This window comes from Mastigoproctus giganteus, chromosome 12 (genome assembly GCF_048544385.1).
Source record: "Mastigoproctus giganteus isolate SK-2022 chromosome 12, ASM4854438v1, whole genome shotgun sequence".
Classification (NCBI taxonomy): domain Eukaryota; kingdom Metazoa; phylum Arthropoda; class Arachnida; order Uropygi; family Thelyphonidae; genus Mastigoproctus; species Mastigoproctus giganteus.
The window spans coordinates 112,931,525-112,951,359 of NC_143586.1; the positions used below are offsets into that span (position 1 = coordinate 112,931,525).

General features: G+C 38.2%; 1 protein-coding gene across 5 annotated transcripts in view; it reads left to right on the top strand.

Moving 5' to 3' along the window:
- LOC150077345 (C2 domain-containing protein 5) overlaps positions 1-19,835 on the top strand; it is a 992,151-nt gene that overhangs the window by 851,891 nt on the left and 120,425 nt on the right. For 4 of the 5 annotated variants that reach the window (XM_090386765.1, XM_090386767.1, XM_090386764.1 and 1 more), the window contains one exon: positions 15,095-15,161. The exons of the other annotated variant lie outside the window; for it this stretch is intronic. In XM_090386765.1, the coding sequence (XP_090242891.1) occupies positions 15,095-15,161 (67 nt within the window). The remainder of the gene's footprint in view (positions 1-15,094; positions 15,162-19,835) is intronic. 5 annotated transcript variants of the gene reach the window in all.

Genomic DNA, 19,835 nt, shown 5'->3' on the forward strand with positions numbered 1-19,835 from the left:
CTCCAATGGATCACAGCCTGAAGAAATATGCAACTTGTGAAATTTTTGCAGCCTTTCTGTAACAGGATATGATTAGCCGAGGAAAATGTCTTTATGTGCTGAGTGCAGAGAGTAAAGAAATTAGGTGGCAACTCAGCATTTCTAATGGGCATTTATGAGAGTTTGAAGAGTAGGGTACATTCCCTTGAAGAAATTAAAATGGAGAGCCCATCAAGCTCTCAGCTGCCCAACTCAATGCTAGAGCTCACTCTTGTGCATCAGTAAAGAGCAGCAACCTTCAAGGCAAAATGTGCTGGTCCTACAGGAGCTAGTTATTGTCGGTGAAAAACGAGAAATATGTTGTGCAATAAGGATACGTGGAAGAGGACCAGGGTATGTCAGCTAGGGACAAAAGAGCAAATATTATCTTTTTAAGGGCACAAAAGGTAATATTATTGTACACATTGGCACTAATAATATTAAGAGTAAAAGATATTATTAGCCATAAGATGCAAGGAAGCCTTAGGAATTATGCACTGGCCAAAAAAAAATTTTCTATTACCCTGAGAGAGAGAGAGAGAGAGAGAGAGAGAGAGAGAAAGAAAGAACGAGAAAGGAATCACCAAGAAAGAGAAGAATGATGATAGCCAGCTCAGGACCCTGGGTATGCTAAGCCCATACTCACTAGATGTGAGCCCCTGGGGGTTATGCAGACTTAATTAACTAGTACAGGGCAGTGTTGGCAAAAAGTTGCGAGTTAGGATTGAATTTGAAAGTATCTGCAATTCTGCCCAGACATGATAAGAGGGTGTATGTGTTAAGAGCTTTGTCAATCAATTCAACACTGGAGAGAATGTGCAAAGGTAGAATTTTTCTCGACGAGGTTTGCTTTTGTTAACAAGAGAGACTGTTTCTACAGGGATGGAATACACCTTGAATATAAGGAGTGCAAGAATACTTGCTGATGATATCGAAGGTGATAGGTGGGTCAGAAAACTGCTAGCTTGGAGGGGGGGGGAATATACAGACTAATAGTTTAACTAGAACCACTGGCAGAGGTGAAAGTGATTACTGCATTGCTACTATTGGTACATGCAGCACCTTGGAAAGCAAGGTGTCTTGGATTTCAGAAATTGCTGTGGGTCATTATGGAACAGATGAATACATGCACCTATGTTAGAGTAACTAAGAGTGAGAATGTACATGTACACTTGCATGTACACTAATGCTAAGAGCATTGAAAATAAATTTGATGAATTTGAAGTACTGATTAACTCATCGAATACAGGCATTGTAGGAATAGTGGAGTCATGGTACCACTCAGACATAAGTAATGCTAAATTTGATTATGGGGAGTACAGGAAGGACAAACAGGACAGGGGAGGTGGATGGATTATACTCTTAGTTAAGAAGAACATTAAATCTAAGACAGTGCATCCAATTGACTTGAGTGACAAGTGCAATGTTGAGGCAGTTTAGTGCGATGAAAGCATGGTGAAAACAAAATTGAGAGTAAGAGTGTGTTATAGGTCTAATCTTTGTGATGAGTATACCAAACAGCTACACAGAGAAATAGTAGACCAGCAAATCAGAATGCCTCGTAATGGGGGATTTTAACTTTCCAGATGTTGACTGAAATTTGTGAGTTGGTCACTCGCACACTAGCAAGACTTTTGTGGATTTCTTGGATGACTTTTTTCCACAGAGAAAAGTCATCCAAGAAATCATCTAATGTGGAATTTAATTAAAGACATAACCACTGTCAAGGGTAAAGGAGAGGCTTTTACTTTCCTAAGGTTACTACAGAGGTCTCACAGAATGCTATTCAAAGCTTAGACGAAATTGGATGTCAGATGAACTATTGAGACATGTGGCAGAGAAGAAAAAGGCATGGGATGCATATAAATTATCAGGTGATACAGAAGCCTATTGTAAATATAAATTAGTCTGTAATCAACTCACAAAGGAGGTTAGACAAGCTAAGGCAGATTATCAAATGTCTCTGGAAAAGAATGCAAAGAAAACCAGACTTCTGGCTGCTATTAACAGTAGAAGGAAAAGGTTAGGATTGGATCACATTATGCTACTTGATGTAAATTTGTTAAATGTTGATGACCCTGCTCAGGTTACAGAAAAATTGAATAGGTATTTTGCATCTGCATTCACACATGAGAAATTCTTTATAGAAGCAAATGCCAGAAGTTTACCAAATGCTAACAAGCTAAATGACTTTGTGATAACTGAAAGGAAAGTGTAGGAGAAATTATTGAGGATGGACATAAAAAATGCACCTGAGATAGATGGAATCTATCCAATTCCATTAAGGGAGGAGCAAAGGAGTTAAGAAAACCCTTAGCCATAATTATGAGCACCCGTGGATTCAAGGGAGATCCCTATGGACTGGAGAGGGGCGAATATATCCCCAATCATAAAGGGGAATCAAGACAACATGAGTAATTACAGACAGACTTGTTTCCTTAACATCTGTTCCAGGGAAATTATTATTATTTTTCAATTCCTACTATTAGTTCACACTCTCCCTATATATATTTATATATCTTGTTCAAATTTTCAATCGTTAATAAAATACTTTTTATTCATCCACTCAAGTTTAAATAAATATTTTTAAACTTGTAGTGGATGACACTTGATGTTAATACAGTTTTTTCAAATATTAATTAATTAATTTTAGTTTTATATGGGAGAAAAAAATTTCTCTTATATAAGATATTTAGCAGGATATAAATTTAGGAATAAATACCGTCAGTGGCGAAACGTGTAGATCGCTGGAAAAAAATTTCTTTTAGCATTAGCATTAGTAGAGGCATTTGATGCAAGAAAGCAAGCTTATGCAGCATCAGCCAAAAAAAAAAATAAAGTAAAATAAATAAATAAAAAATGACCACTTCCACTTCACCCCTCTGTTCATTCGAAATACCTGTCCAGCTGAGCCTTAAACTTATTTAGGCTATCAACTGCCACGACAAGGGATGGAAGTCTGTTCCACCAACCAACCAACCACCCGCTGGCTAAAGGCAAATTTCCTCACGTCTATCCTACATCTGTCTTTCCTCAATTTGAATTTATATCCTCTCTCAGATGATTATTCTGAGCAAGAGGAAGAATCCCATCAGCAATTGAGCATGCTCAAACCATTCAAGGCTTTGGACACCTCTATCAGATCACCTCGCTGGTAGGGCGCCTCCGTAGCCAGGTGGGAAGGAGCACCAGCAGTGCGTAGCACATGCTTCTTGATTAGACCGGGGTTCGAGCCCATCACCACCAAATACGGAGGATGCGGAAAGGTCAAGGGAATGACCACCGCATATTCCCGGAGCAATATGGCCTTAGTTGCTAATGCTTCTAAAAACCAAATAACAAACAAACAACCTCGCTGGTGCCTAGTCTCCAAACACTGTAATTCGCAATATTAAGCCTTTCTTCGTAAGAGCACCCCTTTGTTCCATTCACTAATCTTGTTGCCCTTCTCTGTACTCCTTCCAGCGAGCTCTACATCCTTCTTGAAATGAGGCTTCCAGGCCTGTATACAGTACTCTAGGTGTGGCCTGACCATTGCCTTATACAAGGGAATAATCACCTCCTTATCCCTGCTAGAAAAATTCCTATATATCATTGACAATACACCATGAGCTACTCTTGCAGCCCATCTGCACTGCTCAGAGAACTTCATATCTGCCTGCACAACCACCCCCCAGGTCCCATTTTCTGTTTTCTAAGAGTTTTGAACCTGAACAGTCTTTAAAAATTCAACATAGTTCAAGGAGTTTGTTGCTCTTAATGTTCCAGGAAGTTAAGCTACTTCAAAGCTCAACTTTTTCCCTAGTGTACGACGATAGGAAATAGCAAACAAGGCCATTACGTTTTTCTCACCTTATGAGAAGGCTATCGCACGCACAGAATCCTATTTGCGGCAAGTCTTCGTGGCAACCCTGATGTCCAATTGATTATATGTAACTGAGAGGCAAAGGTTGATGTAAGGGTGGCATGAAAAAACAGCGACATGAAGAAACAGTATCATTCTCTACCACTGTCAGTATAGTACCACAGGGTTGATACGTTGCTCTTGGGTTGCTGTTTCCCATATGTAGTACTTTACATTTGTCAATGTTAAACTTCATTTGCCACCTCTCAGCCCATTTGCTCAACCTTTCCAGATCCTGTTGCAGTAGCATAGTGTCAGTAGTGTCCTTGACAACCCTGCCAACCTTTGTATCGTCTGCAAACTTGGACATTAAGCTTGATATACCATCATCAATATCATTTATAAATACAGAAAACAATAAAGGACCCAATACTGAACCCTGAGGGACTCCACTAATAACATTAGTCCACGATGAGCAGTGTCCATTGATTACCATTCTCTGTCTTCTCCCCCTCAACCACCCCTTTATCCTAGCAGCAGTTTGCCTCCAATGCCACACTGCTCCAATTTGTGCAGCAGTCTTCCATGTGCAACAGTATCAAAAGCCTTTCTAAGATCCAAGTATATAATATCAAAGTTATTCCCTGCATCCAGTTCTTTTGTGACTGCATCATCCAATCAAATTGGTCAGGCAAGACTTCCCCTTAACAAAACCATACTGTGTCTGAGCTATAACTGAAGTCTTGTCTAGATGATCCTGCAGTGCTTCTTTAACCAGTGCCTCCATTAAGGCGCCTCTGTAGCCAGGTGGGAAGGAGCAGCAGTGCGTAGCACACGCTTCTTGATTAGACCGGGGTTCGAGCCCGTCACCACCAAATACAGAGGATGCGGAAAGGTCAGGGAATGACCACCGCATATTCCAGAGCAATATGGTCTTAGTTGCTAATGCTCCTAAAAACCAAAAAAACAAACAACAACAAACAGCCTCCATTAATTTTCCGGGAACAGAAGTTAAACTCGCAGGTCTATAATTACTTGTGTCAGCCTTTGATCCTCCCTTGTAAATTGGGTCACATTTGCACATCTCCAGTCCATGGGTACCTCCCCTGAGTCCAAGGAAGCTCTCATAATTATGGCTAAGGGTTTGCTTACTTCCTTTGCTGCCTCCTTTAATATAACTGGATAGATCCCATCCACCCCAGGTGCCTTTCTTGTGTTTATCTTCAACAATTTCTCCTCCACTTTACTCTCAGTTATTACAAGATTCTCTAGCTTACTGCTAGAGTTGAATACACCTCTGTCATTCCCCTCGCTAAATAACTCCTCATGTGTGAATGTCGATGCAAAATATTCATTTAGTTTGTTAGCTACCTGAGCAGGGTCATCAACAGTTGACCCATCGATATCAAGTGGAGTTTTTCAGATTCTTTTTTCATTCTGGGTTCTAGTCTGAGTCAAGGAGGGAACAAAATGGAAAATGAAACATGTGAATAAAAATAATAGTCCAACACCATATATAGAAAGGAAAATGGAAAATTACAAGGAAATTCGCTTTCTATTTTGCCACTTAATATTGTGATTCTGTTATATTTATATACATATTTATATTAATTGTAATTATTTAATAAAAGTAACTAAAATAAAATTTTTCTTTGTTGACCTAAGTAGGAATTGACTTTAAAATTTTTTTTTATTACTTGTTTATTATTATTATTATTATTATTATTATTATTAGCCATATAGTACAAGGAAGCCTCAAGCTTATGCTGCACCAGCCAAAAAAAAAAAAAAAAATGTTTCCCTGAAAGAGAGAGAGAGAGAAATAGAAGGGAATCATCAAGAAAGAGAAGAATGATGATATCCAGCTAAGGACCCTGGGTACGCCAAGCCCATACTCACCAGATGTGAGCCCCTGGGAGTCACCAGTTAAAGAAGTAATGCAGGACCATCTGGACAGGAATGCAGTTATACTGCATGGTGACTGCAGTATAATTGCAAGGAACAGTCTTGTCTAACCAATCTGATAGATAACTATGATGCAGTGCAAAAAATAATGTTGACATCATATATTTGGATTTCAGGATGGCTTTTGATACTGTTGCTCATAAAAGTTAAGTGGAAGAAGACAGAGTGGTTAGTAATGGGCATTACTCTTTTTGGACTATGTTATTATTGGAGTTCCCCAGGTTTCAGTGCTGGATCCATTGTTGTTTTAAATATTTATCTATAATATTGATGAAGGTATATTATATCAGGCTTAATGTCTAAGTTTGCACATGATGCAAAGTTGGCAAGGTGGTTAACAACAGACATCAAGGTGAGCTACTGCTATAAGATCTAGGAAAATTGGGTCGATGGGCTTACATTGACTAATGCAAGGTACTGCACATGGGTAGCAGTAACCCCAGAATTACTAATTAACTGTATGATTCTACACTCAGAGTGGAGAATGGAAAAGACCTGGGGTAATTGTGCAGTCAGAAATTCTCTGAGCAGTGCAGAAATGCTACAAGGACTGCTCATGTGGTTTTGTCAATGATATACAGACTCTTTGCTACCAGGGATAAGGAGGTGATTATCCCTTTGCATAAGGCTATCGTTAGGCCGCATCTTGAGTACTGTATACAGGTATGGAGCCCTCACTTTAGGAAGGATGTAGATCTGCCTGAATGGGTGCAGAGAATGGCAACCAGATTGGTGAAACAAAAGGGTGCTCTTATCTGGAATGGCTTCATTTCTGCAAATTGCAGTCTCGAGACCATACACCTGTGGGGGGAGGTCTGATGAGGTGTTTCAAAGCTTGAATGAATCGAGTAAGCTGAATGATAATGGTATTCTTTTACTTGCTGAGACTACATGAGGGGGGGCATAAATTCAAGTTGAGGAAGGATGGTTGCAAGGTAAGTATGCAGAAGTTTGCCAGCCAGCAGGTGGTTGATTGTTGGATCAGTTGTTGTGGAAGTGGATGTGTTGAACAAATTCAAGGGGAAACAGACAAATTCTTGTATGGTATGGATGGGTGAACTTTGGGTTTTTTTTTTTGGTTTTTTTTTGCTGATGCTATATAAACTTACTTTCTTGCATAATTTTCCATTACTACTACTACATGAGCAAGTAGGAGTTAATATGCCAGACTACAATGAACAAAGTCTAAATGATAGGAGAGGAGAAAACAATGGGGTGGAATGATGGGGCATATGAGTACCACAGTCCCTTATTAATTGAAACTCAAGTGGTAATAATGTATGCTAACTCCATCCAGCAACAGACCTTGGAGCTGCAGGCATCACTTGCCATGAGGTTATGGCTCTGCCAGTAATGTATGGCTACTGCTGATTGGGCAGAGTTGAGCAGAATTGTCATTCTTATTCACATTGAAATTCAGTCGATCCTCTAGACCAGCGTTTCCCAAACTTTTTTTAGTGATGGAACACTTTTCATCTCACAACATATTCACGGAACACTTATGAAACACAAGTTTGGTGAGAGCCAAAGAAGTGTTCCTAATATTTTATTACATATGCCGCACTGTGCATCAGGAGCATTTTATTTCCAACACATGTAAAGCTGAAATTCAAATAACTGTCATTATACTTTCATTTTGGTCTTTTATTAGTTGGTTCTTGTTTTTTTACTTTGGATTTCTGGGGAACAAAAGGCTGCAATTGTTCATTCTCACTTTGAATTGTGACAATATTGTGTTTGTTTTCATTGGCCACAGTTGCAGTACTAGAAGTATGCTTCTTGTTTTAAAGTTCCTTTTTTCAACCACCAAACCATGATCACATATTTTAATAATAATATTTCGAAATGCTAATAATTATCAAAAAAATAAATTTATACAAGAAAGTGAGTTTAGTTATGATATCGGTTTGCTTCCTCCTCTCCTTCAACCCATGTACTCGATTTCGATAGTGAATTTCAAAAATTCGGATTAACTGTTAAGAAAGTGAGTTTCAGGCTATTAACTCATGTTTCACTACCCTGGAGAAGTTTGGTAAAAACCTCATCAGTGTACATTTTCCATAAGGTGATGGGAAAGGGGGAATTAAGAAGGACATTAGAGTCAAAATCCTCCATGATTAGTTTTGCCATGTGAGAAATTATGGGAGAGCATGTACCCAAACTACATGATAGTTTATACATAGTGTTTTCAAAAACAAATTTTGTATTATCTAAGCACATATGTAACACTTCAAAAATGTCGGCAGTAGTAAGTTTAGTTCTATTATTCAAGGTATGCTCACTTTGAACAGTTGTCAATGGACACTGTTCATAGCAGTGGTCATGAGAATGCAGGCATACAAGGAGGCAACATCATAGGAGATCTGATCTTCTTTATTGATATTCTGGTTTCTCAAACATTGTATAAAATCTTGATTTGAATTTACTGTAAAGTGTGTTCTTCCTACCAGAAGTTTTATGACAGTAGATATAAAGCATGCAAGTTTGGGGTAGGGGTATCAGTGCTGGAAATGATCAAGCATAAGGAAATGTCTGATTTTTATTGACTTAAGCTTCCTTCTCTCTCCTTTCCAACCACCTAGACCTGCTTCATTCTAATCCAGCATATCATTTCTTTCTTCCATTCCATAACTTGTGCTTGCTAATGTGATTAACTATTTGCTCATACCCTGTATTTAAATTGCTGCTAGCCACTCATATTATAGTTGATAAAGGCTGCCTACAATAGTTGAAAGCTACTATATGTTATTTATTGTGTTTTTAGTTTCTTCTTGTATACTTTTTGGGTCTTTTAACCAGCATATTTTAATTCCTTTTATTCTAGATATTCTATTTAATTTCATGAGTTTTAATTTAAATATTTTCTAATCTTTTATTTTTAACAAACTTTCTTTCAAATTTTTCACTGTCAAAGAAGTTGTATGTATCTAATTCCTGACATCAGAGGTCTCTTTAACTACAAAACATGCATTATATTTCAACTTTGTTAGTACTACACTTTTAACTTAACCAAAAGGCTGAGAAGTGATAACTTTACTAGAATCAGGAGGAAATAAAAAAAAAAGTATGTTACAAAAAGTTTGCATATTATGATTTGAATTAATTTGTACGTATTGCAATTTTGATATTTGATTTTTTTTTTTTTGTTTGTTTGTTTTATTAAAAGAAAGAAAATCTGTGAAATATATTGCATTTCAGTTTTTATTAAAATTCAGGAGAAAATAAGTCAAATATTACAGAAAGTTGAATGAGCATTATGTTGAAGTAGTACAGCAAAATCAAAAGAATTATTTTTAAATATTATTAGTTAATTTGTAATAATTGATAAGTTACTTAGTTATTTACTATTAAATTAAATAAAAAAATTTCCTTTTATACTCCAGGATGGCCATATATAATCAGAGGGTGGTGTTTAAAAGATAAAGAACATTACTGTACCTAGTATAACATATATTCGAGCCATGGTGAACTCAGTTGTCTAACACTGTATTCACCACTTAGTTACATTTTCATTTCTTTTAGTCAAAATTAACTTTCCTTTCTTCATAGAAAATAAAAATCCAATTAATTTAAGAAAAAAATTTATTGTGCCTGAAATTAGCCTGTAATCTAGTATTTGACTAAATGTATAAAGAAAAGTGGCAAGGAATTCTTTGCTTATCCCTAATCATGACTTTTAGTCTTTTACTTTGTAGGTTATTTCCATAAAGATTTAATACTAATTATGCTATTACACCATGATTATTACTTTTTGTTAACAGCATCTCATTCATAACTTCTACCAGAGGCATGATATCATGCACAACTAACCTCAGTAATCAAAATGTCCAGGAAAGTAAGAGAGGGGAAATGACATCATAAGAGTGTGGTTGAAAATCTTTCCAAACAATTCTCCATAATACTTGTTTACTTAACAAGTACAGATCAAAGTTGAAAAAAAGTCATGAGTTAGGGTTGAATTTTAAAGTGTCTGCAGTTCTGCCAAAATATGATAGGAGGCAGTATATGATGAGAGCATTGTCAATCATTTCGGCCCAACCTCTCATTTCGGAGAGATTGTGCAAAGACCGTGGGGTAGAATTTTTCTCAATTTTTAAAAATAGTCTGTGCTTGTAAACAGGAAAGATTGTTTCTACAGCGATGAGATACACTTAAATAGAAAGGGTGCAAGAATATTTGCTGATGATATCGAGGCAGTATTAGGTGGGTCGGAAAAACTAGCTTGGAAGGATTCACAGACTAATAGATTAACAGTAGCCTCAGGCAGAGGTAAAAGTGATTCTTGCACTTCTCCTATTGGAATGAGCAGCAGCCTGGAAAGTGAGGTACTAGTGGAGATTTCAAGGACTGCACGGAGTCATTATGGAACAAGTAAATACAGGGATTGTGTTAGGATAACTAAGAGTAAGAACAGATGCATGTTTACTTGCATGCACCAATGCTAGGAGTATATTAAATCAATTTAATGTATTTAAGATGCTAGTCAAGATATCAAGGATGAATATTTTTGGGATATCACAGACATGGAATCAAACAGATATAAGAAATGCAGAATTTCAATTTGGGGAGTACAATGTGTACATAAAGGATTGACAGCATAGGAGGAGCAGTCATGCTATTAGTTAAGAAACACAGAAAATCTAAGGAAGTGCATCTAGTTAACATGGATGGACAGTGCAGTGTTGAGTCAGTTTGGTGTGAAATAAGGCATGTGGCAGAGAAGAAAAATGCATGGGATATATATAAATTAATAACTGACACAGAATCCTATGATAGATATAAGCTGGTCTGTAACCAAGTCACAAAGGAGTTTAGGCAGGCAAAAGCAGATTACAAGAAATATTTAGCAAAGGATACAAAGAAAAACAGCAAAGAGTTCTTTACTTATGTAAACTCTAGAAGGAAGGGGATGAATCAGATTGGTCCCCTGAATATCGATGGTTCACCTCTTGATGATCCTGTTCAGGTAGCTAACAAACTAAATGAGTATTTTCCATCTCATTCACACATGAGGAGGAGGTATTCAGGGAGGGGAATGACAGTGGTGAATTAAACTCTGGCAATGAGCTAGATAATTTTGTAATGACTGAGAGCAAAGTGGAGGAGAAAATGTCGAAGTTTGCAGCGCGATACAAAGGTTGGCAGGGATGTTAATGACACTACGCTGCTGCAACAGGATCTAGAAAAGTTGAGCAGATGGGCTGAGAGGTGGCAACTGAAATTTAACATTGACAAATGAAAAGTACTGCATATGGTAAGCAGTAACCCCAGAGTAATGTATCAACTATGTGGTACTACAATGACAGTGGTAGAGAATGAAAAGAACCTGGGGATAATTGTGCAGGCGGGTTTGAAGTTTTCTGAGCAGTGCAGATGGTCTGCAAGATGGTCTCATGGTGCCTTGTCAATAATATACAGGAATTTTTTTAGCAGGGATAAGGTGGTGATTATCCCCTTGTATAAGGCAATGGTCAGGCCACCTTGAATACTGTATACAGGTCTGGAGGCCTCATTTTAGGAAGGATGTAGAAATGCTGGAGCGAGTGCTGGAAGGGCAACAAGATTATTGAATAGAACAAAGGGTTACTATTACAAAGAAAGGCTTAAGTTTTGCAAATTACAGTGTCTGCAGACTAGGCACCTGCAAGGTGATCTGATTGAGGTGTATAAAGCCTTGAATGGTTTGAGTATGCTTAGTGCTGATGGGATTCTTCCTCTTGCTCAGAATAATTGTCTGAGAGGGCATAAATTCAAATTGCAGAAAGACAGTTGTAGGATAGATGTGCAGAAGTTTGCCTTAAGCCGGCGTGTGGTTGATTGCTGGAACAAACTTCCATCTATCATTGTAGAAGATGATAGTTTAAATAGATTCAAGGCAGAACTAGACAAACATTTGGAGTGAGTGAATGGGTGAAATTAGCAGATTTTTTTTTTTTTTTGGCCAATGTTATATAAGCTTGCTTTCTTGAATCATTATTATTATTATTATTATTATTAGCTATATGATGCAAGGAAGCCTGAGGCTTATGCTGCACCAGCCAAAAAAAATATTTGTAAGTTACCCTGAGAGAGAGAGAGAGAGAGAGAGAGAGAGAGAGAGAGAGAGAGAGAGAATTAGAAGTGAATCACAAAGAAAGAGGGCACTTCCATAGCCAGGTGGACAGGAGCAGCAGTGCGTAGCACACGCTTCTTGATTAGACCGGGGTTCGAGCCCGTGACCACCAAATACGGAGGATGCGGAAAGGTCAGGGAATGACCACCGCATATCCCCGGAGCAATATGGCCTTAGCTGCTAATGCTCCTAAAAACCAAAACAACAACAGCAACCAAGAAAGAGAAGAATGATGATATCCAGCTCAGGACCCTGGGTGTACCAAGCCCATACTCACCAGATGTGAGCTCCTGTGCCATTACTAATGCTAAAGCAAAATTACTAATGCTAAAGCAACAAACTCATCAGTCATTAGGACTGATGAGTGCAACGAACAACTGTACAGAGAAATAGACGGGACCAGTAAATCAAGTTGTCTTTTAATGGGGATTTTAACTTTTCACGTATAGACTGGAACTTGTGGTTGGTTACTCACACACTAGCAAGACTTTTATGGATTTATTGGATGATTGTTTTCTGCACCAGCATGTTCGAGATGCAACTGGAGGGAGCTCTTGATCTGATTATCAGCAGTGATTATTCATGCTTTAAGAATCTGCAGATAACGGAATCAGAAGGGGGCAGTGATCGCAGTGTACTGATGTGGGATTTACTCAAAGATGAAACTACCATTAGAAAACTACCATTTTCTTTCTTACAGGTGACTACAGTGGTCTTAGACAGTTGGTAACTGATAATGTTACCAACAGCAAATTCAAGATTAATTCAAGGAATTAATCTTGGAAGCTATTAGGCTTTTCATACCAACTAATAAATACAGTTCAAGATTTAGTCCTAAAGGAGGCCAGATGATCTAATGATACTCATGGCAGAGAAGAAAAATGCATGGGATGCATATAAATTATCAAGAGATGCAGGTGCCTATGTTAGATATAAGATAGTCAGTAATCAAGTCACAAAGGAGGTTAGGCAAGAAAAGGCAAATTACGAGAAATCTTTGGCAAAAAGATGCAAAGAAAAGCATTAAACAGTTCTTTACTTATGTAACTCTAGAAGGAAGGGAATGAATCAGTTTGGGCCATTTGATATCAATGGTTTGATTGTTGATGATTCTACTCAGGTAGCTGACAAACTGAATGAGTATTTTGCCTCTATATTCCCAGATGATGAAGTCTGTAGGGAAGTGGAGGCAAAAAACTTATCAAACTCTGGTAGGGAGCTAAATTATTTTGTAATAATTGAGAGCAAAGTGGATGAGAAATTGTTGAAGTTAAACATAAGAAATGCAGCTGTGGTGGATGGCATCTATCCAGTTAAATTAAAGGAGGCAGCAATGGAAGTAAGCATGCCTATAGTCATGTTTGTGAGGTCATCCTTACACTCAGGGGCGGTCCCCACAAACTGGAGATGTTGAAATGTATCCCCAATTCACAAAGCAGGATCGAAAGTTGACACGAGTAATTGCAGACCTGTTAGTTTAACTTCTGTTCCGTGAAAAATAATGGGGTCACTGGTTAAAGAAGCACTGCAGGATCAGCTATACAAGACTGCAGCTATAATTCAGACACAGCATGGGTTTGTTAAGGGAAGTCTTGTCTGACCAATCTGATTGGATACTACGATGCAATCACAAAGGAACGGGATGCAATCACAAAGGAACGGGATGCAAAAAATAAATTTGATATCATATACAATACTTGGATTTTAGGGAAGCTTTTGATACTGTTGCACATGGAAAACTACTGTACAAGTTTGAGCAGTATGGCATTAGCATTAGTAGAGGCATACGATGCAAGAAAATTAAGGGAATGTTGCTGCTATGGATAAAGGATCAGTCGAGTGGGTGAAGACAGAGAGTGGTAATCAATGTACACTTCTCTTCGTAGATAATGTTATTAGTGGTGTCCCCCTGGGGTCCGTGTTTGGCCCATTGTTGTTTTGTTTATTTATCAGTGATATTGGTGAAGGTATATCAGGCTTAATATCCAAGTTTCCAGATAATACAAAGTTTGGTAGGGTTGTTAATGACAGTAAGGGAGACACGCTACTGCAACAGCATCTGGAAAAGTTGAGCCGATTGGCTGAGAGGTGACAACTGAAATTTAAATTGACAAATGCACAATGCTGCATATGGATAGCAGTTTACCCAGAGTAACCTACCAACTGTGCAGTACTACACTCAGGGTAATGGAGAATGAAAAAGATCTGTTGTGGGGTAATTGTGCTGTCACATATGAAGTTTTCTGAGCAGTGCAAACAGACTGCAAGAGTAGCTCATCTGGTGGCTTAGCTGGATTTGGTCGTGGGGTAATATGTGTAGATGCATGTATGTATATTTTGATTTCAGCCCATATGCTGTCACAAAATTGCTGCAGCATATTGTTATCTGCGGTGCTATATATATTGTCTGTGAAAAAAAAATGCAATTACAATAAATTTGTAAAGTTCTCTTCGGGTTGTGTTGTGAAGGATAATAAAAAAATTTTAATTTTTGTTTAATAGGCATATTATGCAGATAACCTACAAAAATCATTATTATCTCAAACAAATGTATCTCTGCACCAAATTTTGGAAAATCTGAAGCATAGTCTAGTTAATTGCTGTGATGCTCTGCAAAATGTTGCACATCAGACTTGCAATATTATGATCGTACTTCACACCATACGAAATAGATAGCCTTCAAGAATGATGAAAGTGTCTACCAACAATATTCAAATGCTGTATAGGCTTGCTTTTTTGCATAATTTGTTGCTACTAATACTCTTTACTTCTGTGCAACACTACAAATTCTGGGAAATTTAAACATGTAATTCTAACTCATTCTGACTGCGCATGTTACAAGATTAAACTTTTCTAGACGTTCTTAAGATAGAAGTATTCGTAAAGAAACAATGATTTTACACATCTGCAGAACAAAATTTTACAGGATATCTCAGCAATTGTTATTGCCATGATGGTTTATCAAAGTTTGGTGCAGTAGACATTTTTATATGTTAATATTTCCAGATATTTGTTATGAATATAATAATGATGTAATGAATTCTTTACTTAGTGATACATCCTGAATATAGAACATGTAGAAGAAATAATCAGGAAAAAAAAAAATTACATTGGAAATTAAATCACTAACATAATGAATTATTTTTATATCTCAGGTATCAGTACTTGGTATTGCTGTTGGATTAGGAGATCCTTGCTCAACAACAAAATATAACAAGCTGAGTATGTCTTTTTTCTATTTTTTTTTTTTTACTTAACTATATTTCAAATACTTTTTTTAAAAGCAAAAACTAAAACCATCATTATCCAATTCTGTTATCTCTTGTTGGTGTGTAAATCACTCCTTCTGAATTATCAGCCTTCCATTCATTCATTCATTTTCTCTTTGAGCTTTAGCCTTAGTCAGCGTAAATTCTCTTTTCCTCTTTCCCAAAGTGAACACCTCTACTTGGTGAGAGGAACCACTCTCCCCCTCCATGCTGCCCTTGTATGCAACAGGCAGCATACAAGTGCAGTCCCCCCCTCCCAAATTAGCATCACTGGGATCCAACAGCTACAGCCTAGATTCAAGAATTAACACCATATCGCAGGTGTTGCAACATGTGTAAACTTTGATAGGAAACCCTGGTGGTTGAGGGGGCCCATCTTCAACAAGATGGCTGTATGGTTGCTAACAACTAAATGAATATTTTGCATCTACATTCACAGATGTGGAGTTATTCAGGGAGGGGAATGCCAGAGGATAGTCCCATCTAGGCTCAACTGGCTAGTGGGTTCACCCTCAAGGGTCAACCATTTCAATGCCATTCCCCTCATAGTCCAAAGGAAATGGATGGATCCAAGGGATGTAGGCCGATGATGGTGGTGTGGATATGGTGTCCCACTGTCAGGCATATTTATTGCTTTCTGGGTGATGGGTGTCCCCTTAGGCTACTTGATGAATGGAAAGCCCAGGCACTGAAACAAATAAAACTTATCATGAATTCTGATAATTTAAATCTTTTTTCTGAGACCCTAATGTAGCCCCTACCAGTAAATAACAGAAATGAGAACACCTCAGTGGCAAAAAAGGTTCAGAACAGGAAACATATTAGGTCCACAAGCTGGATTCCTGAAAATGCATTCTACTTCCAACTAGCTTTTTTCACATGCTTATCCATACATTTTCTGCCACAAATCTTTCTATCTGCTCTCCCATGTTGTTTACATGGGAAGTTGAAGAGAGTCCTTGTGGAAGTAATAATTTTCCCATGTTATCTGTCTTGACTGAGAAAAGACCATCTCAGCTATCAAGAACATCACACTGGAAGTTCTATAAAGCTGACTGGAATGCCTACAAACAGCTGACACAGTTTTACATCACAAAAGTCATCCATAAGCCCATCAGTGATGTAGTGTGGAAGTGTGCAAGTCATTATGGAAATACCTTCCATAATGTCCATGTAGCAGCAACTGCAATTCCTAAAACACATGGGAATGAGACTATAGATGTGAAGATGAGGACATTTGGAGATGCTGCAAGCAGATAAGTTTTCTTTGAAATTTTATCATATTTTTGATTAGTTAATGTATTAATTTGTGTTTTACAAATAGATTAAATAGGTTTAGTAGTGTCCATTAGTTTATTTTTTTAAATTTAGCTAGTGATTTTGTAAGTTACAACTCACTATTCATATCGCAATCTTATCAGTATTTTGGCGGGAATATCGTAGCTTAACTAGTGGTGCAAAAGAAAAGTGGGGTTTTAATTGTAATATATAAGGTATGAATCACTTTTTGGGCATGCATCTTTTGTATTTAGCTAAAGATATAACTAATTTCTAGAATCTGCTTTATTTTAGTATTAACATTAGTAGAGGGATTTGATGCAAGAAAGCAAGCTTATGCAGCATCAGCCAAAAAAAAAAAAAATAAAAAATAACCACTTCCACTTCACCTGTCTGTTCATTCGAAATACCTGTCCAGCTGAGCCTTAAACTTATTTAGGCTATCAACTGCCACGACAAGGGATGGAAGTCTGTTCCACCAACCAACCAACCACCCGCTGGCAAAAGGCAAATTTCCTCACGTCTATCCTACATCTGTCTTTCCTCAATTTGAATTTATGCCCTCTCAGGTGATTATTCTGAGCAAGAGGAAGAATCCCATCAGCATTGAGCATGTTCAAACCATTCAAGGCTTTATACACCTGTATCAGATCACCTCGCTGGTGCCTAGTCTCCAGACACTGTAATTTGCAAAACTTAAGCCTTTCTTTGTAAGAGAACCCCTTTGTTCCATTCACCAATCTTGTTGCCCTTCTCTGTACTCGTTTTAGCATCTCTACATCGTTCTTGAAATGAGGCCTCCAGACCTGTATACAGTACTCTAGGTGTGGCCTGACCATTGCCTTATACAAGGGAATAATCACCTCCTTATCCCTGCTAGAAAAATTCCTATATATCATCGACAATACACCATGAGCTACTCTTGCAGCCCGTCTGCACTGCTGAGAAAACTTCATATCTGCCTGCACAACCACCCCCAGGTCCCTTTCATTCTCTACCACTGTCAGTGTAGTACCACAGAGTTGATACTTTGCTCTGGGGTTGCTGTTTCCCATGTGTAGTACTTTACATTTGCCAATGTAAAACTTCATTTGCCACCTCTCAGCCCATCTGCTCAACCTTTCCAGATCCTGTTGCCGCAGCATAGTGTCAGTAGTGTCCTTGACAACCCTGCCTACCTTTGTATCGTCTGCAAATTTCGACATTAAGCTTGATATACCATCATCAATATCATTTATGAATACAGAAAACAATAATGGACCCAACACTGAGCCCTAAGGGACTCCACTAATAACATTAGTCCACAACGAGCAGTGTCCATTGATTACCACTCTCTGTCTTCTCTCCCTCAGCCACCCCTTTATCCACAGCAGCAATTTGCCTCCAATGTCACACTGCTCCAATTTGTGCAGCAGTCTTCCATGTGCAACAGTATCAAAAGCCTTTCTGAGATCCAAGTATATAATATCAAAGTTATTCCCTGCATCCAGTTCCTTTGTGACTGCATCATAGTATCCAATCAAATTGGTCAGGCAAGACTTCCCCTTAACAAAACCATGCTGTGTCCGAGCTATAACTGAAGTCTTGTCTAAATGATCCTGCAGTGCTACTTTAACTAGTGCCTCCATTAATTTTCCTGGAATAGAAGTTAAATTCACAGTTCTATAATTACTTGTGTCAGCCTTTGATCCTCCTTTGTGAATTGGTGTCACATTTGCACATCTCCAGTCTGTGGGTACCTCCTCTGAGTCCAAGGAATCTCTCATAATTATGGCTAAGGGTTTGCTTACTTCCTCTGCTGCCTCCTTTAATATAACTGGATAGATCCCATCTACCCCGGGTACCTTTCTTGTGTTTATCTTCAACAATTTCTCCTCCACTTTACTCTCAGTTATTACAAGATTCTCTAGCTTACTGCTAGAGTTGAATACACCTCTGGCTTTCTCCTCGCTAAATAACTCCTCATGAGTGAATGTCGATGCAAAATATTCATTTAGTTTGTTAGCTACCTGAGCAGGATCATCAACAGTTGACCCATCGATATCAAGTGGACCAATCTGATTCATCCCCTTCCTTCTAGAGTTTACATAAGTAAAGAACTCTTTGCTGTTTTTCTTTGCATCCCTTGCCAAAGATTTCTCGTAATCTGCCTTCGCTTGCCTAACTTCCTTTGTAACTTGGTTACAGATCAACTTGTATCTATCATAGGCTTCTGTGTCACGTGTTAATTTGTATGTATCCCATGCATGTTTCTTCTCTGCCATATGCCTCATCAGTTCATCTGACATCCATTTAGGCCTAAACCTTGAACAATATTTCTAAGTTGGTATGTAAAGCCTAGTAGCTTCCAAGATAAGTTCTTTGAATGCTTCCCATTTTGCATTTGCTGTTGGTAACATCACCAGTTGGTCCCACTGTATAGAATTTAAATACTGTCTCAGTCCATCGTAGTCGCCTCTACGAAAGCAATAACCCTTCCCTTTACCCCTAATGGTAGTTACCTCTTTGAGTAAATCCCACTTCAGCACACTGTGATCACTGCCACCTAGTGGTTCATTTATCTACAGATTCTTAATGCATGAAGAATCACTGCTGATAATCAAATCAAGAGTATTCCTCCCTCTAGTTGCCTCCCGAACATGCTGATGTAGAAAACAATCATCCAATAAATCCACAAAAGCCTTGCTAGTGTGTGAGTGACCAGCCCCCAAATTCCAGTCAATATCTGGGAAATTAAAATCTCCCATTATAAGACTCTCTGATTTACTGGCCCACTCTATTTCCCTGTACAGTTTCTTATTATACTCATCATTAGAGTCATTAGGCCTATAGCACACTCCTACTCTCAGTTTTGATCTCCCAATGCTTATGTCACACCAAACTGACTCGACACTGCACTGTCCAGCGATGTCCACTGGCTTCACTTCCTTGGATTTTATGTATTTCTTAACTAATAGCATAACCCCTCCTCCCTTCCTATCCAGTCTATCCTTTCTGTAGATGTTGTACTCCCCAAATTCCAGTTCTGCATTCCTTATATCTGTGTGACACCACGTCTCTGATATCCCAACAATATGTGCCTTTGATGTTTTGAGCAATACCTGAGAAACTTCTAAACTTCTTTTCTGAGAAACGTCTAAATGGGGAGGCCTTCAGGGAATTAATTCTGGAAGCTAGTAGGCTTTTCATACCAACTTAGAAATACTGTTCAAGATTTAGGCCTAAATGGATGTCAGATGAACTAATGATACTCGTGGCAGAGAAGAAAAATGCCTGGGACGCATATAATTAGCAGGTGACACAGAAGCCTACACAGATATAAGCTAGTCTGTAATCAAGTCACACAGGA